The sequence below is a fragment of the Salvia miltiorrhiza genome, chromosome 3 (assembly GCF_028751815.1).
Source record: "Salvia miltiorrhiza cultivar Shanhuang (shh) chromosome 3, IMPLAD_Smil_shh, whole genome shotgun sequence".
Classification (NCBI taxonomy): Eukaryota; Viridiplantae; Streptophyta; class Magnoliopsida; order Lamiales; family Lamiaceae; genus Salvia; species Salvia miltiorrhiza.
This window is the reverse complement of record NC_080389.1, coordinates 59,698,793-59,717,286: the sequence shown is the minus strand read 5'-3', so window position 1 is coordinate 59,717,286 and position 18,494 is coordinate 59,698,793. Positions and strand designations below refer to the sequence as shown.

Here is an 18,494-nt window from a genome sequence, read left to right as displayed (position 1 = left end):
TTGTCTTTGCACTTGTTAAGTATTTAGTTGGATAATCAAACCAATCACTCAATCGTTTAGTCTAAATAGTCGAGTAAAATGAATTAGGATAATCACTAGATTGAACTACTAGTCCTTGTGGGATACGACCTTGCTTCCATATATTACAACTACCCGTATACTTACGGCGGGCCGAGTGACCTTGGTGAAGGCTGTGCTTCAATCTATACCGATTTACCAGCTCTCTTTTACCTTTTTACCAAAATCAATTGTGAGTTCTCTAAATGCTTTACTTGGTAATTTTCTGTGGGGAGGGGGTTATAGTAAAAGTGCGATTGCTTGGGTGAAATGGAAGGTGCTTTGTGCTTCAAAAGATGAAGGAGGCTTGGGGCTTAAAAATATTGAGTGGTTTAATCAGGCACTTGTCGTTAAATGGTTGTGGCGGTACCTTACTGGAAGGGACATGCTTTGGGCTAAAATTGTTAGGTCCATTTATGGTGAGGTTGAGTGGGGAGAGACAGGTCTGGAAAACGCGGGGAAAGGTAGATTTAGAGATGGGTGGTGGCCGAAGATCGTTTCTGCGGCGGGAGGGGTGAGCAATTTTTGGTTTGTTCAAAATTTGAAGCCAAAGGTGGGGGATGGGAAGACCTTTAAATTCTGGAGTCAGTGGTGGATTGGACAAAAACCGTTGAAGTTTATTTTTCCTAGACTTTTTCGGTTGAGTGATAATAAAGAAGCTGCAATCTGTGAAGTTGGGGAATGGACTGATACTGGATGGTGTTGGGATTTAAGGTGGAGAAGAGAGCTATTTGAGAGAGAGAGGGAAGGAGTTTCGGAGCTGCTTAGCCTTGTTTCTGGTACTAATCTGTGTGCAGGTAACAAGGACGGATGGACATGGAGTGGCGACATCGGGAGAGGCTTTACAACCAAGTCCGCTTATGAAGCTATTAAAGATCAAGCAAACGAGACTACGGAGGCGGTGGAGGAAACTGATATGAGTACGAAGGTGTGGAAGATCCCTATTCCAAACAAAGTCAAGCTTACCGCATGGAGAATTTTGAAGAACAGAATTCCGACGTGTGACAATCTCTTGAGAAGAAATGTGATGTTGTGTGAAGTCGAGGTGGGATGTAACGCCTGTTTTCATCGGCAGGAATCCACGAACCACTTGTTGATCCACTGTCCAAAGACCTCAAAGGTATGGGAAGCAATCTTTCAATGGCTCGGAGTCAGCATGGCGCAGCCATATGACGTGTCCTCGCACTTTCAGTTCTTTACTAGTTTGAGTGGCCGGAAAAGAAATAAGAAGCTCTTGATGGCTCTTTGGTGTTGTACTACTTGGCTTATTTGGAAAATGCGTAATGAGAGTAGATTTGAGAACAAAAGATGGGAGAGTGCAAAATTGTTTGGAGAAATCAAAGCTAGAGTGTGGAGTTGGGGTAGAATTTTTGGTTTTGTTAATGATGGAGTTGGGATTCATAGGTGGATGTCGAATGATGAATCCCCGATGATTTTGTAATCTTCTTGGTACTACTGGTGCCTTTTCGTTTCTATAATATTTACTTTCCTTATCAAAAAAAAAAAAAGAAAGGCATTCTTTCTTTCTTTACAGATGTTTCTTCATTTAATTTTTGACAAAAAGATTTTGATGAGGCTCTCTCTATAATGAACATCTATAATTAACGTCTTTGTGCTTATAGGGAATTTTTGAGATTTTCTTTTTGCTTTAATTTCTATAAAAAATTAATTCAGCTTTTAATTAAATGGCTACAAAATTATGAAACTACTCGCTATTGATCCTGAAATTTTTGAGCTGTCTAGCATTATTTACCTTATAATTATAAGATCTGAGCCCCAAACAATTAATAAAATAGTGTTGAGTTGTATACTTTGTGCTTAACGATCTCGTGTTTGACGTATGTGCATTATGCAATGATGTTTTTTTTTTTGAAACCACATTATGCAATGATGTTAAGATACTAATTACTGTACATGCTAAAATTGAATTATTATACTATTGGCAACTTTTGCAAATGCGTTCTAGGTCGGCGCCTCCTAATCCTAAATCTTGAAATTTAATTGCAATTAAAGTGATTAGGAAATCATTAATACGAGGGTAGAAAATAATTAAGGTTTTTTTTTTTTTTTGAGGGAAAATAATTAAGGTTTTTCTAGCTAGGTTAGCTGTCTACTTGGAATCTTGGATATATACTATGAAGTTACAATTTTAGGAAGACTTTATTTTTTTTCTGGGTAGTGCTATATAAAGAAAATTTTGTCCCAGCAAAATAAATATACATACGTACATATATATATATATATGATTTAGTTAATTTTATTATTTTCTCCACATTGTAATATTTGTGTAACTTTTTAACATTTAAAAAAATTATTATTATTATTTTGTAATTTTTGTACTTTAAAATAATAAAAATTAAAAAATTACAAAAAAAACTACAATGTGGATAAAATAATAAAACTAACTAAATTCTTTTTTATTTTGAACCAAAATTTTTAAATATAATTATTTTTAAAAGTATTTAACTATATATGTTTTGTTCGAACATATTTTGTTCAAATAACATTATTTTTTTACTTGAGTAAGGTTTCATTAAATGCACTAATTAGCTCATCTAAATTAATTAATTACTCTTAATTAGTTCCGTCTTACATAGGAAGAAGGAGCAAGTGATAATTCTCAAAATTTGCACTTTTTTTTTTGGCTGTTCTCAAAATTCAAATGTTCTGACTTGCCTATTTGAATAATGGGAGCGAATGGGTCCCATTGCCGCAGTGTCAATAAATCTACGATAAAATGCAATATTTAAACAGGTTTATATTTTCTCTCAAACTGCATGAAAACAAAAATACATCATAGAAGGACAATAATAAAAAGAATCATATGTTGCCCTATTAAACATAAATTAAAAAAGTATTTAAATTTGTGTGAGCTCGTCTCACTCTGCTAAGGATAAAAATTCAGATTTCTTCACAAATCTATATTTCAATAATGAATTTGATTGTATTGATACATATAATAACAATTATGTAATGTATGGATCTTTTCAAAGCGAGATGATATCACACAAAATTTCCCATTACAAAATTGATAGTATTAACTGTGAAGCGTTAACCTAAAATAAATGACTTTTTATTCTTCACGATCGCATTGGGTTCTTACTTCATCAAAAAAGGTTAGCTTCTAGAACGTTTTTTTTTTTTTTTTCAAAGTTACTCAAGTAGGATAAGTATGAAAGAAGAAAGTTTTATGGGGAAATGTTCAACTTAATTAATTTAATTAGGGTAAGAAAGCAAAATATATATATACAACGTTGAAAATACGATTGGAAAAGGGCGCCGCATCAATTGTAGCCAGCAGGGATAAAGTGCTCCAATAAAAAGAATATTAAATTAAATATTTTGCGATATTATCAATTTTTATGAATATTATATTTGATGAAATACATCAAATTAAGTTAATATCGACACTTAATATTGTACAAAGTATTATTGACACACATTTGAAATCGACCTAATGGTAAAAATAGGACCGTAATTTTCAGAAATTTCAGAAAAAGAAAAAGGATTATATTTTATGGAATTTGAAAATGAGGACTATATCTTTTTTTCTTAACATTTACACTCTTGTTTCAGGCCCAAAATCAATTATTTGAGCTTTTGGTGTCACCCAGAGCCCGTTTCTGACGCGGTCGTGCCATGTCAACTTTTTGGCAATTTTTTTCTTTATTTTTTGTGTATCATTTTTTTAAGCACAATTCAGCTAAAAAAAAAAAAAAAAAAAAAACAGTTCTGATCCTCAATTTTCAACTGATACCCTTACTTTATTTCAACTGTCATGAAGCATCTAAGTAGCATGACCACGTCAGTAACGGGCTCTAAGTGGCACCAAAAGCCCGAATAATTGATTTTGGGCCCGAAATAAGAGTGTATATATATGTTAAAGAAAAAAAATTGTAATCCTCATTTTTTTTTTTAATTTTAAAAATTACGGTCCTATTTTAATCATCAGGTCTTTGAAATCAAAGAAAAGTAGGTCACATAGAGTTGTTAAATTTACCAAATGGTATGGGGTAATTAACCTTTTTCTGTTAATTAATAAAAGTACAAAGTGTGTACATAACGTGTTAACAAATTATGAAGAATATATGTATTGATCATAAATATAATATGAGCCTTATGTTCGTGCTAGTTGGAGTTGAGAATTTTGTATTGTTATTTGTTAAGAGATATCAAAATATATTTTTAATGTAGCTTATTAACAATAAGTACTCTATAATGAAATTAGAGACACCTTGACTGAAAATATTTAATTTGATATCCATTAGTAATACATAAGGCCCATTATGATCGATACACATTTTCTCCATATTAATGGTGGGGAGATTTATCTGCATATATGCTTTCCTTGAAGCTAACTTAAAGGTGAATTCTGTTCATATATAGGCTGTTACCAAAGGAGGGTGATAAGCGGTGGATTCCTCCGCGCCGCGGTCAGCTCGGACTTGACGTCGACTTTTCTTTCCATGATGTTAGTGGTGCTGCGGGTGTGGGTTTCTTGGTTCGCGACTGCGAGAGCAAGGTGGTCGCGGCGGCAGCCCGCCGAGTTGGACGTACAGAAACTCTTTTGATGGGAGAACTTCATGCTTTACTGCTGGGTATTTGGATTTTGTTTGACAAACGATCTTAGGCCGTTGGTGATTTATTCGGATTTTATTTTAGCGGTGCATGTTGTGAGTGATGATTACAAAGGCACGAACTCGCTTTGTGATGAGATGTTTGAAGCTTTCGCTCATGCTAAAGAGCATACTGTTTTAGATTTTCGGCATGTTCGCTGTTTTAGATTTTCGGCATGTTCGCCGTGAGGCAAATAGAGCCGCCTATTGTTTAGCTATTTTTGCAGCTTGGTTGATTGGTGCAACGACCTGTCGAATTTCTCGTCTTGACTTCTAGATGTTGTGCATCGTGATTTAATATAATTACTTTGATTCCTCCTAAAAAAAGATTACTTTGTACTTTCATTAATTACCCTATAACCATTTGATAAATTTAACAACTCTTTCTGACCTATTTTTCTTTGATTTTGTAACATGTACTTTGTATAATATATTGTAACATGTACAACCTCGTTTCAAGTGATGACAGACTACAATAGTTATTCCTCACTCATCGAAATTTGGTATTGAAAAAATATTACACCACAATCATATATTCGAAACGTAAATCACCATTTTATTAATTCAAACTTAAATATTTAATCACAAGAAAACTATTCAAAATAAGTTGTTGTTCATATTGACACCGATTCTCGAACACAATAATATATGTATATATATGTTTGGTAAACCAATCCACCATTTGATAATCAATCAAATATATCTCAGTTCTTAATCCTACAAATAGCAGATTTAATAAGCCAAAGTCGGAAAGGCAAAAATAAGAAAAATATTGTTACTCCAGGCCAAGCCCTTCTGCTTTTATTTTTTATTATTGTTGTTATTGTTGAACACTCCAAATATTTTCAGTCGTGATTTTGGTTATTTGTACAAAAAATTAAGAAAGGCCCAATTAGCAAATTAATTACTCCCTAGCATTCGTCTCATTATAAATGTCTCATTACTTTTGGACACGTAGATTAAGAAATATATGATGAAAATTATTTAAATATTAGGTATAGAGAAATAATATATTACCAAAAAATGAATGCGGCATTTATAATGAAACATTTGTAATGAGACAAGGAGTACTACGCAATACAAAGTCGGGTGTTTGAATGTAAAAAGAAAGAGTAGTCTACTTGAAACTAGGTAAAATAATAAAATAAACTTATATTTTCATATGAATTATTTTACGTGTAAAATATTTTTCTGATCGAATATATATTTTGATGGAATGTATGGAATAAAACTGAGTGACAACCATAATTGACCCAATGCCTATGCGCGATTCCATTTGAAATTCAGTAAAAACTTATTCGTGTTGTCTCATGTTAGAGATATTTCATTATAAAAGTAAAAGTATATAGAGATATTTCATTATAAAAGTAAAACTATATTAAACAATGAGCATTAATTAATAATTGAAGCGTAAATAACTATACGCATTTCTTGTAATGGAATAATAGGAGTATATTGTAAATCCCAATCTATGTTGTATTAAAAAGCTAAGATTTCAAATTGATTTATATTGTATTAAAAAGCTAAGATTTCAATTTGAGATCAATATCAAATTGATTTTAAAATTAAGTGATAATTTTGTAGTTATAACTAAACACTCAATATAAATAATTAAAACATGAGAGTGAAAATTTCTGCGAATTAATTGAGAGGTTTTATTGTTATTAGGAGGAGATGATTTTTTTGGGACTAATAATAGGAGGAGATGATTTGTTTGTTTTTTCTCAATTTATAAAGTGTAGACAATTTATAAAGTGGGACTACAATATACAATTATTAGTTGTTGAACTAAACACTACATTTCTTGTTTGTTTTTTCCCCAATTTTTGGACAATTTTGTAGTTATAACTAAACACTCTAATAAAATATTTATATTGTTAAACTAAACACTCAATATAAATAATAATTATTGTTATTATTTTATTCTTTTATTTAATTTCATTTTCTTCCATTTCTGTGCTCGAACCAAACGAGCACTAAGTGGTGAGAATATATATAGTATCTAGGGGCCATAAAAGTGTAGACGTCGAATGGTTATTTTTCCCATTTAAAAGTAACATTTAAAATAGGAAATGTCGATTAAAATTCAACACTTCCTCGTTAAGTAAGTGGTGAGATTAATATATATGATCTCGAAACTTTGTTCAAAATTAGGTGGGCGCCAGCTAATTCCACAAATGTCATCGTAAGAATATGCATGCAGTAATTTATTTTTGCGATGTTGACTACTACCAATATTATTTATTAAAGTCGACTTCTGATAACAATTAATTAACAAATAGGAGAACAAATACATCTTCATTTAATGTAAAATGTGTACCTGTTTGGTTCCACTAATAACGTATTTAAGATTAAAGGCAAAAGTTACTGCGCGGCCACGATTAGTAATTAAGTAGTATTGATTAACAATTAATTAAGGGTCCATTGGGACTTCTTTTATTTATATTTTCGTAATTTTGAATTAGAGTTTATTTATATTTATATTTATTTAAATTTATTAATCATAATTTAAGACTTGCGTGAATGCATCGCGCGTGCATTCAAATGCGCCGCAATTAATTGGCTCAAGATTAAAAGCGTTTTCTTATGAAATTTTATGGCAAATTAAAATCATAGTACTTATATATTATGTGTGGCTGTTTACTATATTAGGTAAGTCTAGAATTATGAATTTTAGGTGCAAAAACACTAAAAGTGCTAATCTCAGAAAGAGCTCGACAGACAAATAAAATAATCTGAAATATTAATAAATGCAAATACTAGGTTTCATACATTTCAAATTGGTTAACTTGGGAAAAAAATAATAAAATGGAATAACCTAAGTCTCAGGTATAAGTAGATTATGTTGATTTTTTTCCACCATGAAAGTGATAGTTGCAATGACTGTGAAATCACTTCAGTCTACATCCATTCACACCCAATGCCAATATTTAATTTAAGCTACAGTTTTAAGCAGCTCATTAGTCATTACTACAAGCACAGTAAAGTCACCACACAAGCAACATATTAATTATTTTTTATAATTTTAATTTAAACGGTGTTTGGCTAAGCTTTTTTTTTTTTATCAGTAAAGTAAAACTTTTATTGAAAGAAAATGGATCAAGGCATCAGGAATGCCAATCAAAACAATAAAACAAGTTTGAAGTCTTTGGAACACCAAGAAGTAAAAGGAATTCCTAACTCCACTATTTTGTAGGCCTCGTTCCAACTCCAAAGTCTCCCCTTAATCTGTAATACAAGTCTATCAATATCCCAAGCCTTGTCCTGAAAACGACTACCATTCCTGCTTTCCCAGAGCAACCACACTGTTCCAACCCACAAAGCTTGAAGCAGTCTTCTTTCTCTCTTTCTTTTTTCCAGCCGCAATGAAATAATTTACAAATAATTTATTTGGGAGTTTATAAGTTTTTTCCAAATATTTGTCAAAATAAGCTTTTAAATAATTTATAAGTTTTAAAAATAATTTTTAAGCGCTTACAAATTAATTTTTCAAAATATAAGTTTTTCTACGCCAATTTATTTTTTTATAATTTTATATGCAACAATCATTTTACAATTTTTTAAAAATATATATTTTATAAATATTATTCAACTATAATTTGTTACTTTCATCATATATCTTTTCAAGTTCATTCATCCTCGATTTTCTCTTTGAATTTGAACAAACAATTTTTTTTCTCTAACAAAAAATTATCTCTCTAGATTATAAGTTCAATTATTCAAATACTTTGATAATTATAAATTTTAAAAATATATATATTTTATAAATTATTGGAGTTTACAGACTCTTTAAAAAACATAATTAACTTAAACACCCTCTTAATTAGTTGAGGTGATCCAAGTTTTGTTTTGTGGAAACGTGTCTGAATTTGATTATTAGTTTGAGTGACTAATCAACCCATTATTGAATATATTTACTTAACTTTATTCATCTTTTCTCTTTCGGATAATTTTGACGAAGGCTGATTGTATTCATAGTTCCAATTTATTATACATACATATCCCCTATTTTATATTCATATTTTTAAGTAAAAATGAAGTTTTAATTTCATTTTTTTTAACTACATACTAATTAACATCATTTTTTTAAAAAGATAGGGTTACAGATCATACCACGTGAATTATTATAAAGAGATATGATTATATATTTTTTTAAATTATAATACTCCATCCGTCCCGGGAACGTGTGACCCACTTTCCTTTTTGGGTTGTCCCACAAAGCTTGACCTATTTCTAAAAATAGCAAAAAATTTACCCTTTATTCACCTTTTCACTTTTTCACCTACCACACTTAACACACAAAATACCAATTTTTTAATTTCCATGCCGAAAAGAAATGGGTCACGCTTCATGGGACCGGAGTATATATCTAATACATGAAAAGCAAACATCTGCATGTATTGTTGCAACCTATGGATCTCATGATCCTCACTTCGATCACTTTCCGAGTTTTCCTTATCCACAATTTATTATGGATTGCAATAAACTGAAAAGTGATCGAGAACCATGACTTTATCTGGATCATGCTGCATCCATATATTATATATATACCAATTCTATGATTATTTGAAAAATTAATAATTCATGAATCATATTTTTCCACGTAGAAAGTTGTTGTACGGATAATATTATTATCCAAACGATATGTTGCTTAAATGTTTCAAGAAAGACAATGAGTTGGAAGTTTTTTTTTTAATTACACAAATAAATAAAGAAATTTAAGAATTACACGACGATGGACTCGAATTCGGGATCTCAGGTCTTGGACATTAATCACCCACGACCAACATAAACACAAATATTTTGGAAAACAATAAATAAATTTAGGTTGCTTAAATGTTTTAAGAAAGACAATGAGTTGGAAGTTTTTTTTTTCTTTTTTTAAATTGCACAAATAAATAAAGAAATTTAAGAATCACACGACGATGAAATCAAATTTAAGATCTCAGATATTGAACATTAATCACCTACAACCAACATACACACAAATATTTTGACAAACAATAAATAGATTCTCGTTGAAAAAGCTAAAGTCTTAAGCACTTTGTTGTGCCCTACAAATGAGAGCCCATATATAGGTGTGAGCTATGCGATTACCAAACCCAAATGGGCCAAAAATTTAATGAGTTAGATATGAAAAATATGTCCTATTTAATTCAATAATTACTACACAAGCATTAGCAAATTTGTATTTCGACACGACTTCAAGGTCTATGGCATTGCTTGTGACACGTTTTTCCGACTATATTATTTGGATTATTTCTATAAATTGGGGTATCAAATTTTTATGTACTTCTCTCTATATGTGAATCATGCTGGACCAAACACATTAACATATCAACAATATCATAGATTAATTTCAATCTCGACATGCAAACATTTAAATTAAAAGCACAAATCATCATGCATTCGAAGTGGCTTGCACTCTACCATAGATTTAGTTATGATATTTGCATACATCATTCTTTTAAAGTAACATTTTTAAATGAGATTTGTGAATATGATGAAAAAGTCCAAATCCAATTGGTTGCATGGGCATGGGCAACAAAAAAGTGAAAATCACTTAAATTCTCGGACCATTTTATTGGATTGGATCCGGCCCAAAATAGAGCCTCTTAGCTAATTAAACCCGGTTTAGTAGGTTTCAGCCCCACGGTGTAGCTAATTTACTATTTGTGGTTGAAAATTACGATTACAAAATTAAGTGATGAATATTGAATGAATCACTAAAAATACTTATGAGAGTCTTATTTAAAAGTTATAAGGTAGACTTACCTCTTAAAACCCATTAATTTAAGTAATTCAGTCCAAGCCCATGTTACAATAATCTTTGTCTTGGAGCTGAGTCTTCCAGCCTGGTGCAGAGTTGGACTGTCAAAATTGAAGCCGAACTGAGTTGTTAAGGCTGGGCGGCCAAAATTGAGTTGTCAAGGTCTTTCGAGGGACGATTCAAACCCTCAACGCCCCATAAGACTAGGCTTGTGATAGTCAACGTTGCACATAATAATAATAATAATAATAATAATAATAATAATAATAATAAGTATTCACTCCATTAGATTACACATAATTAAGGTTAAATATATATTCGTTTATTGTACTTTTGTTTTTGGGAATTTCGTACTTTTGAGTAAGATTGAGTACTTGTGTAAAATCTGTACTCATAAATAGTGGCTTCAGCATTTGAAGTACAATCTAATCAATCTATTATAGTACTCGATTGTACTAAAAAAAATCACAATGTACGTATCACCATTCACCACACAAACACGAGCATAATTTTCCAACTATAAAATCTTGATCAATAGACATTCTCTTTTTGAAAAATAAACATTTTATAGCCTCCCAATGAAAAAGAATAGAAAATAAATGATTAAATGGTGGTGAAATCCAACGGGGGCGACATGGGAACATATAACTGACCGATCGTCATCTTACATGTTCTCAGGTCGCCCCTGCAGGATTTCTATCCACTCTCATTCATGAGATCGTCCACGTCACCAATTATCAGATTTAGGTCAGCACATTTCTTTCGGAACTATAATTTGTTTCCTCCCAATTTAGTGTGTTTTTTAATTAATATATTTGCAGGTGTTACTTGGAATTGCCTACAACATATCTCAATCTAAAATCGAAATTCTATTTCTTTGACCTTCAAAACATGGAAAAATGAAGACAAGAAAGAAATCTTGAAGAATCTTGGGAGTTAGATCATCAGTTTTACAGCTGATGCAATGCCAAACAACTCTCCCTCTTCAACTTTCTTCCACACCCCATCAATCATCAGATGCCCTTTAATGCCTTGTGCAATTGAATCACAACAATCTGCATCAGTCCCTACCCTTTTCACAGGCGTGCAGTCCATTTTCTCCGTGCTAATCTCAGCTTCTCTTTTACCATTCCTCTCTTTGCAGCTAATTTCTTTGGTACCCGACACCGTGACGACTTCCACGCGGCTCTCAACGCAGTCGAGGGCAGGAAGAGTGCCTGAAAAGCCGATCGTATGAGGCAGCATGCCGATGGGACATGGAGTCCATGATTTGGCCACACTCCATCTCCTCTTAGTCCCAACCTCACCGGGACCCCGTTGTTCATGTCTCCTCTGCATCCGTTGTCGCTTGATTGACTCGAGCTTCTCTTTGGCTTGATGAATGGAGCACTCTTGGCGCGAAAGAAGGGTGTCGTCGTTAGGGATTAGCACCGATGGCTGCTCTAGTAAAGCAAGCTTCTTGAGTTTCTGGACTAGCGAGCTCCCTCTGGCCAGTTGTGCTAGGGTAACGGCCGAAGCCACGAGCTGCTTGTTGCCGGGCATGGAGGCCAAGAGGCATCTCTGCAGTAATCCTAAAACAGTTGCTCTTGGGAGAAGTTTCTCCATCTTGGAGGCTTTGGCTTCTGCAGATTCCTTCGAACCAACAGGAGACTTCTGCAGTGTCTTCAGATTTTCGACGAGCCATTCAAATAAATACGAAAGCAATTCAGATCGACGAGTTTTTGCAGTGTTCACAGGAGATTGATGGTCACCTGATAAACAAAATAAAAACAGATTCTTTCTATCAAGTAAACTATTACCTCATTCATTTGGTGATTGAATACGTAAAATCAGTAAAGTTAGATATGGTCGCATTACTTGTTTTACAGTTGATGGTCTCATCGGTCTCTATCTTCTCAAGAACTGCCTGGCTGAGTATTATAAGCAGCTCCGGTTCTTTACTCGACAATTTCACGACAACAGATTTCCAGTCATCAAATGCCGTAGTGCTACCAACGAACTGTGGATCCTCCGAGTGCTCGGGTAAATTGGACGCTTCCAAAGCATTTAGCAAGTATTCCAACAGGAGATAGACTACTTCAGTAGAAAATGAAGAATACGAGCGGAGTGTATTCTTCAATGCTTTTCTGAGCAGCTTCTTAGAACCTGAAAGATGCATGTATGAAGAAATATCTCGAGCAAAGTTTGTATAGATGTAGTGTTCTCTCAAGAACTTTACCTGTAGAGTTGGAATCCGATGACTTCCCGGCTGCAAGAACTAAAAACTTACTGTGCCCGTGCAAGAGTTCCGTTTGCTTAAGACCTGCACATTGGTTTTACCTGCTATGATGGATACAATCTACAGATGCTAAAGCACCAGCATTCAACGATGCATAAATAGAACTCACGTTTTCCCTTGACGCGAGCAGAACTGAGTTTGGACATTTGTTTCGCCTTCAGACAGAGAGAAATTTCGCGTAGGCTGCGCTTGATTTCTCTCCTGAGATTGGCAGTTTTATTGTTTTGTACAGGAATGGACTTTTCTTGAGGTTCCCAGTAATAAGATATCAACCAATCAAGTGCCTGCATTATATTTAGCAGTAGATCCCATGAAAATGTATGAAGCAAAAAAAGGAAACTGAATGCCCTTAATAGTATCTGTTATTCAAGGGCAATGTTCATAGTGATGTCCAATACAACATTTCCTTTTGTTCAAGTAGAAGTGTAGCACAGCAAATAATACAAAGCAGTCATTTTACTTGTTTTTATCTCTGTTAATGTTCGACTCGACATTTCACTTGGCCACCATATTAAAGAAACCGAAGTTCCTGAATAGTTTACACTACAAAACCATTATCCAACAATTGTGTTTTAACGAAGTTATAAAAAAATGAGTAACCGTGTAGATTGTTTTTGAAGGAACCCACCATATGGAATTAAGAACTTACTCACAAAGTAGTTCATGAAATGATTAATGTAGAAACCGAGTTATAGTTTATTACTGCAAAATAAAGAGCTTAATTACGACTTAGTTCCTAAATTGATCATATAAATAATTGAACTTCCGGAAAAATTATTCAAAAATCAAAAGTAACGAATGCCCTGCATAAACTGATTACTGAAACACGAACACATGAATTTTAATGTTATAGCAGCAGAAGTTACATTCTACTATAACTGTTCAGAATAAAAAATTACCTTTGTCGATGCAAGACGGACCAGTTGAAGAGAAGGGAGATCACGGTGAGAACCCTCTGCAAGTATCCAAATGCCAAATACAAGTTCAATTTACTGAAACGAAACACAACTACACTGCATCTGTCTGACAATTTTGTTGACAATTTTTCATACAAGAAACACGACAGGATATTCAGAAGTGCTCAGAAAAACAAAGGATAAGGAAATAAAAGTTAAGCTGAAGACAGAAACTCGGACATACTCACCATGACGAATATCAATAAGCATTCGGGGTATGCCAATGGCATCAGCAGCTTCCCCTATTGAAATTTTATTCTTTTCCCTGGTCTTCTCAACCACACCATTTACAAGCCTTATGGAAGCAAAGAAAGTTAAGATTCAGGAGAAAGGAAACACATAGCTTTGCCCATATAAAACATAAAATAACAAACCAATCAGCGAAAGTAGAAAAGTAAGGTTACCTCACAATAGCCATGCAATATAGCATGGCCAACATTTCCTCCGACTGCGAAGCAGTTTCATCCAACTCATTTCTACACCAAAAAACAAGAATATATATATCAAATGTACTTCCATGGATCCATATCATCTCCTAACCAAATCATAAATGTAGAAAACAGACTAAATTCCATACATATATGCATACAGATACAGATAACTAAAGCTCTCATTTTTAATTCTTAAGTATAGTAAAGAATCAGGAAAAAATGTTATCCCACTTCTCGAAAGGATCAATCTGATCAGCTAAAAACAAGAACTCTTTCATCAAATTAAACATCAAAAGACAAATTTCACAAATTTGACATTATCCAAGTAAAGTAGTCAACCAAGTAGCACATCTCACTGAATTTCAAGAACAAAATCCCAAAAAGATCCTCATATTTCCCCCACTATATGCACCGAATTATCTAAATGCCTTTCAGTTCAGAAAAATCCTCATTTAACGAAATAGAAAATACCTAAAAAAGGGATCTTTCTGCTGAATCTCAACGATGGAAGCAGTAACGTCAACCGCCACAGGGATGCACCCTCTGCTCCGCCACGTCGATATCTACACGACCCACATCATTTTTAAAATAATTAAACAGCAACATTAAAAGACGAAACTCAAGAATTTGAACATCAAATTAAATCCAAAGTTTTCACCCTTTGGAGCGCGAAGGCAACGGAATCAAGCGATGAAGAGAAAAGAGAGCCTCTAACGAACTTCCATTCATCCCAGCTCATCCACGGAACCAGCTTGAAACTCTGGGACTTGCTGTCTACGACGTCGTTTGGCTCCTGCTCCTTAAACCCTAACAAAGACTCCATAATGCTCTGTTTCTCTTCGCAGGATTCAATTGAAAGCTTTGACAGAGAAGACCCGGTTTTCAATGAAGCATTTGTCTTGAACCGGCCGGCTCAAACCGGGTCTCGTTTTTAAAACAATGAACGGGCCTATTAGGCCCAAACCCGACCAGAATTGGCGCGTGCGGTCGCCGCCAACCAAAAAAACCGTCTGCCTATATAAGAACGTGTCTCTTCTCTTGAATTCAAAAATATAGCATAATACAGTGTATTCGACGCTGAGAAATTGGAAAGTCTCTCTTCAAATAATTTATTTCCTCAAAATTTCCATGTTTGTCTTTCAATCCTTCGTTTATTAATCTTATTTCGCTGAATTTTGTGAGTATATATTGATCTCTTAAACTTCCTCGTTAGGTGAGAAACTTCTCTTGCACGCTTCTTCACTGCTGCGGAATTTCGTTTACAGAGAATTTCTGGTCATCAATTTCTTTTTGATTGTTTGATGATGATGATGATGATGAGAAGTTCTTGCGCTTTTATTTCTTAAAAAAAAATGTTTTGGTGAATAAGACAAATGAAAGGAATGGAATATCTAAGGTAAGGAAGAACATAAAAGGAAAATAATCGGCTTTAAAATAAACGTAAATTTGGAAGTTAAGTGAAACACACAAGATCCAATTTTTCTCATGTTGAAAACATTTATGTGATCTTAGCTTAGCTTATAATGAAATTGATGTTGTGGAAGCAAGTCTATGAATGAATTTTCAGTATGTGAAGATTTTATGTTAGTGAAAATTTGGTATTTGAATCAATATCTGAGCACATGTATAATTCTCAGTCTATATATGTAAAGCTACTTAAAGTGTTGAGAGATATGTGAATGAATTGATGAATCATGTTGCAGGAAGGCGTAAAATGGATCTCCGGCCTCGCCTTCATCGCCTCTTCTTGCTCTCGATTTTCATGTTGCTGTCTCAAGCTGGCGTATCACGGAGCTGGTTGTTTTCATCTAAGGAAGACGAGGCCGAGGCTCCTTCAAGCAAGAAGGTGGTTTACAAAAATGGTGCTTCTGAATTCTCCATGGAAGCCCTCAATGACCAGAGGGGCATCCAGTTGATCGAGAGCGCCAAGAACAAAATGCTGGCTCCCAATTCTTGTTGGCAGACGGCCTACCAGAGCGTGTTTCAGGGATGCGCGAAGACTCTTGCAGACGAGGAGTCACGGTCTAGGCTGGCGTGGAGCCTCAGTGATTGCTTCCAGAGGCACACGGGCCGGCCCTCTTTCCCTTACTGTGATCCCAAATCCCAAATGAGGAAGTGTTTGCAGAATTTGGATAGAGATGGTCACAAAATCTATCTTGAATACTTTCTTGAGACGAATTCCATCTGTCACCAGCTGCAGTGAGTCCTGTTTTTAAGCTAGCTATGTTTGTTGCCATCACTTTTTTTCATAGCTAAGAGTTGGTTGAATCTGTTGTAGGACGGAGGCGTTCAAGCATCAGACCGAGAGGCTTGTGAATGAGCTCAAGAGCAGTGCTGAATACGCGGAGGTGAAGCTGGGAAAGATCGAGGAGCACGGGGAGCTGCTGCTGCAGAACACACAGCAAGTTCATGATTCTGTGGCATCGATAGATGTCCGGACTCAGCAAGTTGCACAGACAGCGAAGGTGTTGGAGGATCACGTGAACTCCGTGTTGAGATACTCTGAAGTAGTTTATGAGCAGTCTAAGGGCATAGCGTCTTCTCAAATGGAGCTGAGCGAAGGGCAGGCTAAGATGAAGGAGAATTTGGCACAGGGAATGGCGTTGCTTCAGAGCTCGTACGAGAATCTGGGAGACGAAATTGTCAAGCTGAGAGGCGAAGCAGCTGAGATAGAGAGGGAGATTGAGAAGGTTGGGGATGCAATGTCGTCTAAGATGAGTGTTCTGCAGAGTAAAGCAGACGATATAGGGAATATGGCTGGGACGTCGTTGGATAAACAGAAGGAGCTTCTAGACGGGCAGTCTGAAGCTCTCGAAGGCCTCAACTTTCTCACCAAGTTTCAGTCACAGGCCCTTGAAGAGAGCAGGTAGTTTTCTGGTTAATCATATCATACAGACTACAGAGTTATAAAAAGGACTCGAATTATGCAGCGTTGCAACGTGAATTTGCAGGTTAACTCTGCAGAAGTTGGCTGAATTCGGGCATAAGCAGCAGGAGGAGCTACTCGAGAAGCAGAAGCAACTCCATCAGTCTCATGATAGTCTAGTGGAGAACTCGAAACTGATATTAGCAGCTCAGGTTTGTGATTTTGTTGGAAAGTTTTTCCCAAACTCGAATATTTTTAGTACTCAGATGCAAAGCTATGTTATACCGTGTTGTTGCAGGAAGCATTTGAATCAAAGCAAGCAAGCATGTTTGTTGCCTTAGATAAGCTCTTTGAACTGCACAATGCTATGCTGTTTGAATCACGCGTCATCATAGCATTCTTGGTGTATTCGGTTGCAATTTTCATCGTCTACATGCTGACTAGCATAAAGCACGCCTACAACGTGAGGCATAGGCTGTATCTAGGTGTGTATTCACTATTCAGCATCTGCTCATATAGACTATAGTAATATTGTTTTGTGATTGACATTGTGACATATATGTTGTGTTGTGAATTTGCTCTGCATCTGCAGGTCTGTGTGTGACGTTCTTGATTGAGATTAGTGTATTTTGGAGCGTGACAACGGATGGCGAGCAGCAGGGGAGGTTGATACGCGTCGTTAGGTCACTCTTCGCGGTGTCTGCATCCGTGCAATACGTGTATGCCATATTTACATACAGGTAAGGATTTGAGAAGGTGTGGTGAAGGTTAGATGGTTTTGAGAAATTGTGAGGATTTTTTGAGGGCGATGATTGTGTTGGTGCAGGGACTACGAGGTGCTGAACCACGAGATGCTGGTGACGTTGATGGAGAAGGTTAACAGCATGCAGCGGAGCAAGGAGGATGGTGGCGTGGGAGACGGATGTGGAGAGCGAGGTGAACTGGCGTTCGTGGGTGGATACGGAGTTGACAGAAGACGTGCAGCTGTTGGAGGATCCCGACTACGTGTTGCCCGAGGAAGTCGAGGAGAATTCCTCGGTTTCCACTTCGCATACGAAGAGATATAACCTTCGTAGGCGAAGTTAGAAGTTTTGAGAGACGGAGTGGTGAGAAAGGGAGGTAGTTTTTTTTGTTGAAAATGGTTATATCTTTATTCATTGAGTTTGAGGGTAGCAAGATTTTGTGTTGTAGCGATGATTATGTTCTTATGTATATTCTCTCTTGGAGTGAAAGCTTGTCTGAGTTATTCCAATTTAAAAAAAAAAAAAAAAAAAAAAAATCTAAGCTCCTATATACGTTAACGTCTAATATTTTCTTACGACGACGAATTTCAACGTCTATTTAAATATCAATTGTTAAAAATATTTCCTCTAAAATTCGTCTCTACTAACAAGTATTGAACGTCAATTCATAAGTCAATATGTTTGTTATTGGATTTCGTTAAAGCCAAGACTTTGGTTTCACGAATCAAAGTCCCAAAGAAAAGGAATTTGAAATTTTGGGCCACCAAACAAATTTGG

The 18,494-nt window shown here is 35.0% G+C and overlaps 2 protein-coding genes and 2 long non-coding RNA genes across 5 annotated transcripts; 3 read left to right on the top strand and 1 right to left on the bottom strand.

Annotated features, from left to right (window-relative positions):
* The first annotated feature begins 4,279 nt into the window (after positions 1–4,279).
* LOC131014963 (uncharacterized) lies at positions 4,280–4,888 on the top strand. Its single transcript, XR_009098391.1, has 2 exons — positions 4,280–4,422; positions 4,534–4,888. It is a non-coding gene; the product is annotated as an uncharacterized LOC131014963 (long non-coding RNA).
* Positions 4,889–10,957: 6,069 nt separating this feature from the next.
* On the top strand, positions 10,958–12,249 carry LOC131014953 (uncharacterized). Its single transcript, XR_009098372.1, has 2 exons — positions 10,958–11,190; positions 11,265–12,249. It is a non-coding gene; the product is annotated as an uncharacterized LOC131014953 (long non-coding RNA).
* LOC131014893 (uncharacterized) lies at positions 11,294–15,009 on the bottom strand. 2 transcript variants are annotated; one of them, XM_057943037.1, is made up of 9 exons: positions 14,767–15,009; positions 14,580–14,671; positions 14,082–14,153; positions 13,866–13,972; positions 13,621–13,676; positions 12,831–13,005; positions 12,662–12,745; positions 12,301–12,588; positions 11,294–12,194 (listed from the first exon to the last, which is right to left on the bottom strand). In XM_057943037.1, the coding sequence occupies exons 1-9, from the start codon at positions 14,929–14,931 to the stop codon at positions 11,380–11,382; spliced, it is 1,854 nt and encodes a 617-aa protein (XP_057799020.1). In that variant the 5' UTR covers positions 14,932–15,009; the 3' UTR covers positions 11,294–11,379. The 2 variants fall into 2 exon arrangements, with proteins under 2 accessions (XP_057799020.1, XP_057799022.1); XM_057943039.1 differs by having other exon boundaries at positions 14,082–14,156; positions 14,582–14,671; positions 14,767–14,968.
* A 171-nt stretch (positions 15,010–15,180) lies between these two features.
* LOC131014895 (protein GAMETE EXPRESSED 1-like) lies at positions 15,181–18,269 on the top strand. Its single transcript, XM_057943042.1, is given in 8 exon segments — positions 15,181–15,321; positions 15,812–16,307; positions 16,387–16,974; positions 17,060–17,186; positions 17,273–17,459; positions 17,567–17,714; positions 17,801–17,876; positions 17,878–18,269. Coding segments are annotated over 7 exon segments (1,794 nt in total). The 5' UTR covers positions 15,181–15,321; positions 15,812–15,822; the 3' UTR covers positions 18,061–18,269.
* Positions 18,270–18,494: the final 225 nt, after the last annotated feature.

What these genes read in the sequence shown, in the direction of transcription:
- LOC131014893 (XM_057943037.1), bottom strand. Translation starts at nt 14,931, where the DNA reads ATGGAGTCTTTGTTAGGGTTTAAGGAGCAGGAGCCAAACGACGTCGTA. An exon ending in TCCGTCTTGCATCGACAAAG is followed by an intron (nt 13,006 to 13,620) that starts GTAATTTTTTAT and finishes AATATAATGCAG; the next exon opens with GCACTTGATTGGTTGATATC. An exon ending in TGCTCGCGTCAAGGGAAAAC is followed by an intron (nt 12,746 to 12,830) that starts GTGAGTTCTATT and finishes ACCAATGTGCAG; the next exon opens with GTCTTAAGCAAACGGAACTC.